The sequence below is a fragment of the Culex quinquefasciatus genome, chromosome 2 (assembly GCF_015732765.1).
Source record: "Culex quinquefasciatus strain JHB chromosome 2, VPISU_Cqui_1.0_pri_paternal, whole genome shotgun sequence".
NCBI lineage: Eukaryota > Metazoa > Arthropoda > Insecta > Diptera > Culicidae > Culex > Culex quinquefasciatus.
Window position 1 is genome coordinate 49,265,854 of NC_051862.1, and position 11,600 is coordinate 49,277,453.

The 11,600-nt window shown below is 40.2% G+C and overlaps 1 protein-coding gene and 1 pseudogene across 1 annotated transcript; one reads left to right on the forward strand and one right to left on the reverse strand.

The window, feature by feature from the left end:
* Positions 1-4,665: 4,665 nt before the first annotated feature.
* Positions 4,666-6,211, reverse strand: LOC6053397 (quinone oxidoreductase-like protein 2). Its single transcript, XM_038257306.1, has 3 exons — positions 5,924-6,211; positions 5,239-5,861; positions 4,666-5,179 (listed from the first exon to the last, which is right to left on the reverse strand). Exons 1-3 carry the CDS (start codon positions 6,092-6,094, stop codon positions 4,765-4,767), a joined length of 1,209 nt encoding a protein of 402 aa, XP_038113234.1. The 5' UTR covers positions 6,095-6,211; the 3' UTR covers positions 4,666-4,764.
* Positions 6,212-6,782: 571 nt separating this feature from the next.
* LOC119765991 lies at positions 6,783-7,920 on the forward strand (annotated as a pseudogene).
* The last annotated feature ends 3,680 nt before the right edge of the window (positions 7,921-11,600 follow it).

Below are 11,600 nucleotides of genomic sequence, written 5' to 3' on the forward strand. Positions count from 1 at the left end.
ACCCCCGTTGAGAATCGCTGCCGTAGAGTGATACGAATAAAATAAGACTTTTTGTCTCTTTATCTGCTTTAAGCTCTTTTGTACGCTTATGAATGGTGAACCTGACATTTGGAAAAGTTTTATGATTTTTATCTGATTCCTCGAAAAAAATTACGCCACATGCTTCAAATTGAGAGGAGTTCAATAACAGAATACCGAGATATAATTTCATGTTATTGACAGATCAGCTGAAATTAAACAATGAATCAAAAATGATCAGTGGGAGCCAACCATCCGTTCACTGTTTAACCTCTGAAGATCCCTACTTTATTAGTCAATACCGGCGCCCTCCCAAGAAGCCTGCAGTTCAACGAAAGGGAGGAATGTTAGTCCGATAGTTGAGGTTGCAAACTCATCAAGCACACAGTTTTTCGCTATATACTTGTTGATACCGCTTGAGACCGTTGAATCCACAGCATCTCCTTCAAGCATCACGTGATTATTATTTTTTTTGGGTTAGTAGTATAAGGTATTGGCTTTTCGATGCCTCCCGAGCTACGACGCTATGGGGAGGACTTTCATAACAGACCCGTCGGCGAGCCTTCCGAGCAACAATGCTATGGGAAGGTTTTTCTGGTTAACACACACAATCACTCACACACAGTTATTTTGCTCCACTATTAACTCGACGATCCAAAATGTCAGTGCGTCTTTCGATCACTATATAGAAAAGGCTTTTTCGCCTTAAAAAATAAAACCATATTCGAAAAAATTATACACAATTTATCCGACGCCGTGCCTTCCGATCAACGATGACATAGGAAGGGCTTTGAAAATCACAAACAAAGATTACTAAAGCACAAAAAAACACCAATTACTAAACGAAAATGACGCTCAAGACACAAATAATTCAGTAAGGCAAGCGATTGGCCTCGCCGCCCGCAAGCGACACACACAATTCACGACAAAAGGCACACAAAAAATCACTTTTCACTCCGAATATTTTTTTCGACCACGCGCTCCCTTTACAAATTATGCACTCACCCCATACGAACAGCGACACAAAAGCACACAAAAAAAATTAACCTGAATAATCACGACTTCGCGTCCCCACTTCCAGCGCACCAATCACAACGGGAAAATCTGCTTTTTTGCTAAAACTGTGATAATTTTATAATTAAAGCGATGTTCTTTTTGAGTAACCAAAAGTGGCGTTTTCCAATTACAAAAATATTTAAGAATACGATTAGGCAAAGTAGGATTTTCTTCAAACGATTTAAGAATAGAAAATTGACCAAAAGTTTATATTCGGAAATTGATTCAAAAAATCAAATGTAGGATTTTGAATCTGCATGAATTGTACAATTTTGTTATCGATAATTTTATTTGAGTCCTTGGTATCAATAAAATACAAAAAAAAAAATAGAAAAAATATTTTGGTTTCAATGTGACTAATAGACTTCGTTCTAATCCTCCTCCTATTTCCGGGACAATTAAATTGCCTTCAGCTCTCGCGCTCCAATGAACCGTGGATCTGAGATTTATATCCCCACGCCAAATAGAGGAGACTAATCGTTCAATTGGGTGCACCCGAAATTTGTGCGGCCACTTCAAATGAAGCTGCATTTATGTGCGTACTAATTAGCTAATGCCCCATCCGGTTGTCGGCGACTGCCTTTTTACGGCAAGGACGGGAATTGCCAACCTAACCTTACCTCCTCCTATAACTATCTCACGGACCGAAATGCACTGACTTATGACGAGCTCACACAAAAAATGACCAAATGTGACTTATATCCCTCTCATAGAGATATTAGCTCGGATATTAGCGAATTTTTTTTTTCCAAGCTGGAACATTTTTATGAACGTCAACGACGACGGACGGACGGATTGGTTGCAAAATGGCACGACGGCGGTGACCTGTGTCAGTGCCCAATGTTGGACAATTTCGAACGACGCAGAAAAAGCTCAATTTGGCGCGGTTTGTGCTTAATTTTTGCGCCAACTTGGTCTGCACTGTTGTGTAGGTTAGTCGGCTGATGTTGGTGGCGGCTAGTGGGACAGATTAGTCTAAGGTGTGCAGGCTGGTCGACACACCGATCGGACTGTTTTGTGCGGGTGGTTGAGCCATGCGATCGCTATCTTAAATGGTAATCGTTATGGCCAATTTGTTTATTCGCAGAATATGGTGTCCTGCGAGAGTGGCGCCCATGCGCTGAGAGAAGGAAGAAAAACAAATTTTCAAAAAGTGATTTGTTTGATGGTGGGCTTGTCGATGGTTGTATTAAGCAACAGGGACATTATGGGCTTAAGTTGTGATTTAGGGACTGATCTCTATGAGAGATCTCCACGGTTTCTCTCACGCACACCATCATTCTGTGTTAGTATTTGTATTTGAAATATTGTTTTGGTTTTGAACGATTGTGATTGGCTGAATTCCAAGCAGCTGATTTTGTTTACAACTTTTTTACGCAGACATAGGCAAATCGAGTAGATCAATCGTCTGTAAAAACCAGCTGTTTACCACGTGCTCGTGGTAGAACAAAGGACACAGCTGATCTTGACAGACGAATCATTCTACTCGATTTGCCTATGTCTGCGTGTAAATTTCGTAACAAACTAACACACTCTCGCGCGTGGATATCTCTATTGCTCAGTATGGAATATAATATAGGGAGTTTGCTTTGCATTACATATTGATTATTTTATAGAATGGATCCATCATAGCTAGGGCTAGTGATTTTTCGCGATTTCGCGGACGCCGCGTAATCCGTGAAATTTGCCCTTGGCCGGGAAATTTCGTAAATACCGCGAAATTTTTATTAATTAATCAACAATTTGTCCCTAAGCGTATTTGAACATTGAGTTTTTTATTCAAGCAATCCACAAGATTTTTAACAGGCATTTTGAACCTCATTTTCGAAAATATTGTTTTTTTTTTTTTACAATGTTTAACGAAGAGTTCCAGCAAAATAAGCTTTCATTGTAACCTGCCTTGGATTAACAATTTGATGTTCAGAACATGTTATAACACATGAACATTTTTGCTTTTTTTAACATTTCTTAAAGAATGTGAAAGAACGATATTCAAAACTGCAAAGAAAGAAAACTATTTATTATTGAATCTCGGCCAAATTTATTTAAATTGCAAGGGAAGTATGAAAACCATTCTAAATAAATCGACAATATAAACAATATAAATAAAGTTTTCAATTTCAATTCGATTTTATTGGTGAATAATCAAATTACAATTTGTTCTTTTAATGTACCTAACAGAGTTTTTGTATTCATTTCAGCTGTGTGTTGCGTCATAATTCATTTTAGAGAATTTGTTACTATTAAATAATGTATAAACAAGAGTTTTCAAAAAACTTACACAATTGCTAATGATAGGGGATAGAAATAGGGAAAGCTTACAACTAGATCACAGTAAATTTTATCACTTCCTCTATGCTTCCTCTAGGGCCAAGAATTGCTCCGCCTTGTTACGGTAGCTCCGGAACCGCGTCATCATCTCCCCTGCGAGAGCAAAGAACTCTGGCAGGGTAAAGAGATCTTCCTCGGTGACTTCTTGCTGGGGCGCATTGCGTACTTCGCTGAGGAGGGTGGGACGCTGCTGCTTTCTTCTTCCTCTTTTCCTGCTCCTCGAGGTAGGCCTTGCGCGCGACGCATCCGCGGTTATTGCCGGTACGGTTGCCGTCACAGTTCGCGCACTTTACGCGCGGCTTGGTTTGTGCTGCCTTGTCCAATGGCAGTGCGCACGCCTCCGAGAGGTGTGACTCACCGCACTTCACGCAGCGGGGCCGGAGGTTGCAGTTCCGCGAGCCGTGGCCAAATTTCTGGCAACGGTGGCATTGCGCTACGTCCGTCGGGTTTTTGGAGTAAAACCGCCAGTTTACCCTAAAGTGCCTAAAGACGGTTAAACTGAGAACCCAGCGATTTTCTGTCAAAAAATTGAGCACCCCCCAAGATCTTACACTTAAGGTGCTTACAATCTTTACTTCGTCCATAGGATTTGTCAAAAAATGAACACCTTCCATTTATACGCTTGGTAAAATTTGAGTGACCAACTGTGAGTGGCATTGCATTTTGAGTGCCTTGTCCCCACTTTCTATTAGGCACTTTAAACGTCGGTGTTGTTGTTTTCTTCGTCGTCGCTCAGCATCTGGAACTCGTTCCTGATGGGGATGTTGGCGGATGTTGATGTGCCACTGGTTGTGACACCGGAAGTACCGGAACGGGTTCGCACTGGTGATCTCGGAACATAGCCGGGATGTAGATACTTTTTGTCGATGCCTTCTGTGCTCACGCTCCCCCGCGCTGGGGTGGCCGACACGGCGTTGATCTGTTTACCTTTTTGCACACGGCTGGTAGACGAACTTCGCGGGTTTTTCGAGGCCGCACTCGAACTGCCACGGCCACGGCCGGCCTTTGGCATGCTGGAGAAGCAAACTCGCGGGTAATCACAATCAATTACGGCGAAAAAACGATGGAGCACTGAGCACTTGACTGCTGCTTGCTCTCGTGCGTACACGGAGGTGAATTTGCATTTTGTTTTACAGAAATTTGAATTTGAACTTACAGAAATTAATTTCCAAATGGAAATTTGCCGAAAGCGACTCTCACAGAATAATAATTATTATCATCAATATTAGTGAATATTTCGAATCATAATAAACAAATCGATTAATTCATTCAAGCGTAACTATATTTGCATTGCCGAACGATAAATGTGTGACTTAGATATAACAAGGAAAAAAAAGTTAAGTATCTCTTCGAATTAATTCAGTCATCTTTTTTCTTCTCCTCCTGCGTCGCCGCTCCCTTCTCGTCTTCACACTTATCATCATCCTCACACTTTACATCCACCAGCACCTTTCCGGTGCACTGCTTTTGCAGGATAAAATCTACCGCCTCCTGAATCTCCTTCATCATAAACACTTTACTAATGTGGCCGTGAACCATCCGCTGCACTCGCATTTCAACGGTATCGCTAATCATCTGCCGGTAAACGTCCTCGTCCTCGTACTCGTACAAATCGACGTGCTTGATATTGTCGATCAGCTTGGCCACTTGCTGTTCGTGCTCTTCCGTTCGTTCCTTCTTTTTGGGCAGTTCGTACTCGGGTTTGGAAGCTTTGAACGTTTCCTTGTTGAAGAACGGATCCACCGAGAAGAGTTGGCCTTTTTCGGGGTCAACGCTGGAATTGAAGCAAAAATTTGTTCACTGTTATAAGTTTTGAGATTTTAAATTACTCACAAATCTGCCATCAAATGCAGCAGTCCCTTTCCAACGGCATCGTACGCAATCTTGGCCTTTTTATCGCCCATCGCGTCCGCAATGTTCTTGAACAGCTTGGTGTAATTCTTGTTCATGCTAACCGTTTTGTGAGCCCCTTTCTCCCTCACCAAATCCGAGCTACTCTCCGTGTCACAAATTGCAATAACCTTTGCCTTGTAAACGTTCACCGCCAAATCGATCGCGGCCAATCCCATCCCAGCTGGTCCAGCCGTTATCAACAGCAGATCGTTCTGCTCCAGCGGACAATGCAGCGCAAACGTTAGCAGCGCAGTACCGTGTCCGTACGGCATAACGGTCATCTCCCGCAGGGGCACCTCTGGCGGAACGGCCCAAACGTCCCGATTTTTAACGACCATTTCCGAAATCAACCCTCCGTTCGGATCCTGCAGATCGTTCATGGCCACAACCCGGTCACCACGCTTCAGGAAGTTCGGGTTGTTCTTGCCAATCTCGACAACCTCGCCGGACACTTCGTGACCAGGAATAAACGGAAGTGGAACCTTCAGCTCCGGTGGGCACTTTCCCGCGATGATCTGCACGTCGGTGGAATTTAAGCTGCAATAGTGCACTTTGATTCGCACCTGCAAATATGCCAACAACAAATTAGCACTTGCTCACCAGGGCGTGACCAAATCCCGCTTACCTCATCGTCCTTTAGCTGCTCGATCCGTTTCACGCCCTCCAAAACCAAGGGTTTGCCGACTTCGTGCAGAACCACTGCCTTGTTGGACGATTGGCGCAGGATTAGCGCTACGTTTCTTGCGACGGTCACTCGGCCTAATCTAACACTATGTGAAATAATTGATTTTAACATTTTTAGAAATGGTTTTCTACATAAAATTAGAAGATTTTGCAATTCGCAGTGAGTTAAATATATTCTGTAAATGCCGGAGCAAACACGCAACGAAATTCCAAAATAAACCGGCTGTCAAAGCTCGAATGTCTCCATGACAAGCGTGTTTCACTCGCTATTTGTGTATTAGTATAATGATGGTTAAGGGGAAGCCAGTCAATTTACACGCAAAACGGACATTAGGTATAAATTCCTAATTTTTAGGTATAATCGAACCTGACTGCAATAAGTTATTTTATTACTAATCGGCTATTAGTAATAAAATTACTAATAGCGTTTTAGTACGAGAATTCCTATATTTTAGGTATAATTGTAGAACCAAAATACCTTAATTTTAGGTATTTTCTGGAAAAGTGAGGGGACCAAAATTACTGATATTTAGGTATAATCCAAGATGGCGGACCATGGTTATTCCGAGGGGTGAGACACAAGCCCTAATTAACTAAAAATAATCGTTTAGTTAATCAGAATTTACAACTAGTTGATTAGGATTATCGCTAATCAATTAGCGTATTCCTACCCTTCAAATTTTATCTTGGGTTGATGGACAAACGTCAAAACATCAAAACAAACCAAAAACATCACTCGTTGTTGCGGCCGTAAAGCAACATCAAAGATTGAAGTAGCTAATCTGGTTCTAACCTGGAAAATGGCCAAACGCGGTGCGATGTCCGACCTGAACCACAGCAACTGGAACGAAGAGGAAGAGGCAGACCGATTTACCCAGACGCAAGCTGAAAAAAAAAACGCGTCGTTAAAACGGAGTCGTCGTCACGGATTCCGCGGGCAGCGGTGGATCGTCGTCGGTGTTCGATGCGTTCAAGGGATTCGTCGGGGTGACGTCGACACCGGCTGTGAAGCCTACTGAAGCAGGAGGCAGTCAATTTTTGCTTCTCAGTGTCACCATCTATCTTTACCACGACTCACCCGAGCAAGAAGGTCGTTGTAGGAAGCCGGCCGAAGGAGGAAACAACAGGCTCCATCGGCAAGGACACCGGGGATGAGGAGTATGCGGCCAACGTGAAGGCGCTCAGTGTGGCCGTGGCTGCTTGGAATTCGGAGAAGGTCAAGGAGAATTTGGTGTGCAAGCTTAGGCCGATCTTCAAGGATCACGAAAAAGATTCTGGATGAGATTGAGGCCAAGAAGAGTAGCAGCAAGGAATCAACGGCCGCAAAATCGTCCACCAGCGGATTCACTCTTGGAAACGTCGCGCCAGCGACGACGACAGCAGCCAAACAATTTAGCTTCGGGTTTGGCTCGACAAGTTCTACGTCCGGAACGGGTTTCATCTTTGCCAACGTGGCCAAACCCACCGAGGACAGCAAGCCGGACGAAAAGGCCGCCGCCGATGACGACGAGGACGAACCGTCCACGGTGGAGTTCACGCCGTTCAAGGAAAAGGACAGCATCTTTTCCAAGCGGTGCAAACTTTGTCAAAGCTGACGGTAACTACTCGGACCGTGGCATCGGAACGCTGTACATCAAAGTGAACCGGAAGGTGCAGATAATGATACGAGCCGAATCCAGCATCGGCCAGATTCTGCTCAACATCATTCTGAACGAGGCAGTGCCGGTGCAGGGGATGGGCAAGAGAAACTACCACGGAGACTCGGAACCAGCGGTCAATCAGCAAGCAGGTCGCCGAAAACCGAGTGAGACCCAGCTGATGATTAGCGATCTCGAGGCAGTGATGGAGACAACGCCGGTTGTAGTACGGGCGCCAGCATCCGAGGGGAGGGCAAAAAGTCGGTTGTCACCGGAAAAGAATAGCAGCAGTACAACTTGAAACTCGCCATAGGGGATGATGAGAACGAGAAGAAGCGGCTGTTAAAGAGCGACATCGGTGGCTTAGCCATAAAAGAGTTGCAGCAATTGATTAGGAAACCGGTGGAAGAAAACTCCTACAAAATTGATTCCAAAATAATAAAAAAGAACCCCATAATAAAACCTTCCCCCTACTGCACCCATTCTCACAGCTTTCATATTCGCAGCGCCTTCTGCCACTTCCCCTCTTAAAGTCGCCTGTCTTCAAAGTCTTCAAGCAGGCCGATCTTCTTGCAAATGCATCTGCCAAAGATGGACTATATCTCGTGATCCTATAAGTTCTCGTTCCGCTAACGGCTCTGACCGTAGCCGAATATGTCCTGGATGTGGTAAGTAATGGCTTCGACGGTATCCCGTTGTCGAAAAAGGTGTCCATTTCGGAGCCGGAGTCCTGGTCCCTACAACGTCATGGCCAAGTTCTGCTTATCGATCGCATCGTCTAGTTTCTGCATCTGGCGGGCCTGCTGCATTTTTCCGCGCTCCTCCTGCTCTCGATTGGCCAAAATCTTCAAAACTTTCGCCGACAGCTTTTTGTCCTTGATCTCTTCTCGGGTCTCCTTCTTGTGCAGCACCAACTTGGCCGGAATTTTCGGAATTAAAAGGCCTCCAATGTGAGTTTGCTGCTGGTTGAGGCCACGCCGAAATCCATTCTCCGGCTGTGCCCGGAACCTGCCTGCACCGGATGAAACCGCACAACAGATTATCCCGAGAATTCAGTGTTATTCCTGCGGATCGAAGTCTCATTTTCAAGCTGTCAAAATGACATATCTCAACGACAAGATATCTTGATATGAGATGGGAATGGAATATCAAATCAGCGCTAATCGATTAGCTAGTTGACGAAAATCAGCGCTAATCAATTAGTGTAAACATGATTGATTAACTGTGTCCTGCCCCTCGGGTTATTCCTTATTTCTAGGTATAAATACCTAAATTTGAGGTATTTTCTGGAAAAGTGAGGGATCCAAAATTACTGATATTCAGGTATAATCCAAGATGGCGGACCATTATTATTCCTAATTTTTAGGAATAAATACCTAAATTTGAGGTATTTTCAGAAAAAGTGAGGGATCCAAAATTACTAATATTTAGGTATAATCCAAGATGGCGGACCATGATTATTCCTTATTTCTAGGTATAAATACCTAAATTTGAGGTATTTTCTGGAAAAGTGAGGGATCCAAAATTACTGATATTCAGGTATAATCCAAGATGGCGGACCATTATTATTCCTAATTTCTAGGTATAAATACCTAAATTTGAGGTATTTTCTGGAAAAGTGAGGGATCCAAAATTACTGATATTTAGGTATAATCCAAGATGGCGGACCATGATTATTCCTTATTTCTAGGTATAAATACCTAAATTTGAGGTATTTTCTGGAAAAGTGAGGGATCCAAAATTACTGATATTCAGGTATAATCCAAGATGGCGGACCATGATTATTCCTTATTTCTAGGTATAAATACCTAAATTTGAGGTATTTTCTGGAAAAGTGAGGGATCCAAAATTACTGATATTTAGGTATAATCCAAGATGGCGGACCATGATTATTCCTTATTTCTAGGTATATATACCTAAATTTGAGGTATTTTCTGGAAAAGTGAGGGATCCAAAATTACTGATATTTAGGTATAATCCAAGATAGCGGACCATTATTATTCCTTATTTCTAGGTATAAATACCTAAATTTGAGGTATTTTCTGGAAAAGTGAGAGATCCAAAATTACTGATATTCAGGTATAATCCAAGATGGCGGACCATTATTATTCCTAATTTTTAGGAATAAATACCTAAATTTGAGGTATTTTCAGAAAAGTGAGGATCCAAAATTACTAATATTTAGGTATAATCCAAGATGGCGGACCATGATTATTCCTTATTTCTAGGTATAAATACCTAAATTTGAGGTATTTTCTGGAAAAGTGAGGGATCCAAAATTACTGATATTCAGGTATAATCCAAGATGGCGGACCATGATTATTCCTTATTTCTAGGTATATATACCTAAATTTGAGTTATTTTCTGGAAAAGTGAGGGATCCAAAATTACTAATATTTAGGTATAATCCAAGATGGCGGACCATGATTATTCCTTATTTCTAGGTATATATACCTAAATTTGAGTTATTTTCTGGAAAAGTGAGGGATCCAAAATTACTGATATTTAGGTATAATCCAAGATAGCGGACCATTATTATTCCTTATTTCTAGGTATAAATACCTAAATTTGAGGTATTTTCTGGAAAAGTGAGAGATCCAAAATTACTGATATTCAGGTATAATCCAAGATGGCGGACCATTATTATTCCTAATTTCTAGGTATAAATACCTAAATTTGAGGTATTTTCTGGAAAAGTGAGGGATCCAAAATTACTGATATTTAGGTATAATCCAAGATGGCGGACCATGATTATTCCTTATTTCTAGGTATAAATACCTAAATTTGAGGTATTTTCTGGAAAAGTGAGGGATCCAAAATTACTGATATTCAGGTATAATCCAAGATGGCGGACCATTATTATTCCTAATTTTTAGGAATAAATACCTAAATTTGAGGTATTTTCAGAAAAAGTGAGGGATCCAAAATTACTAATATTTAGGAATAATCCAAGATGGCGGACCATGGTTAGTCCTTATTGCTAGGTATAAATACATAAATATCTCAATATTTTCTGGAAAAGTGAGGGATCCAAAATTACTGATATTCAGGTATAATAAAAGATGGCGGACCATGATTATTCCAAATTTTTAGGTATAAAAATCTAAATTTGAGGTATTTTCTGGAAAAGTGAGGGATCCAAAATTACTGACATTCAGGTGTAATCCAAGATGGCGGACCATGATTATTTCTTATTTCTAGGTATAAATACATAAATATCTCAATATTTTCTGAGAAAGTGAGGGATCCAAAATTACTGATATTCAGGTATAATCAAAGATGGCGGACCATGATTATTCCAAATTTTTAGGTATAAAAATCTAAATTTGAGGTATTTTCTGGAAAAGTGAGGGATCCAAAATTACTGATAATCAGGTATAATCAAAGATGGCGGACCATTTATTCCTTATTTCTAGGCATAAATACCTAAATTTGAGGTATTTTCTATAAACGTGAGGGATCGAAAATTACTTTTACTTAAGAATAATCAAAGATCAAATTAGGTATTATCCAAGAGATATGCAGGCAGAAGAAAACAATGGTTTATATGATATTAATATTTTTATTTATATCAAAGACAACTATTTCATATATGTTCTCACCTTAAAAATGAAAATTAAAATTTAAATTATATTTTATTTTTTCAATGCATCTATATTTTTAATATTAAATTTATCTTTTTTATAAATATTTTGGTTTTTTTATGCTTTAATTTTTTAATAGTTAAATATTTCAGTATTTTAATATTTCAATAGTTAAATATTTAAAAATTTTAATATTTTAATATTTTAATATTAATATTTTAATATTTTAATATTTAAAAAATTTAATATTTTAATATTTTAATATTTTAATATTTTAATATTTTAATATTTTAAAATTTTAATATCCTAATATTTTAATATTTTAATATTTTAATATTTAAATATTTTAATATTTTAATATTTTAATATTTTAATATTTTCATATTTTAATATTTTA

Bases quoted from the DNA above. Each gene is read 5' to 3' on its own strand.
- LOC6053397 (XM_038257306.1), bottom strand. From the start codon at position 6,094: ATGTTAAAATCAATTATTTCACATAGTGTTAGATTAGGCCGAGTGACC. The intron at 5,862-5,923 runs GTAAGCGGGATT...GCATATTTGCAG, and splicing joins AGCAGCTAAAGGACGATGAG to GTGCGAATCAAAGTGCACTA. The intron at 5,180-5,238 runs GTGAGTAATTTA...CTTCAATTCCAG, and splicing joins CTGCATTTGATGGCAGATTT to CGTTGACCCCGAAAAAGGCC.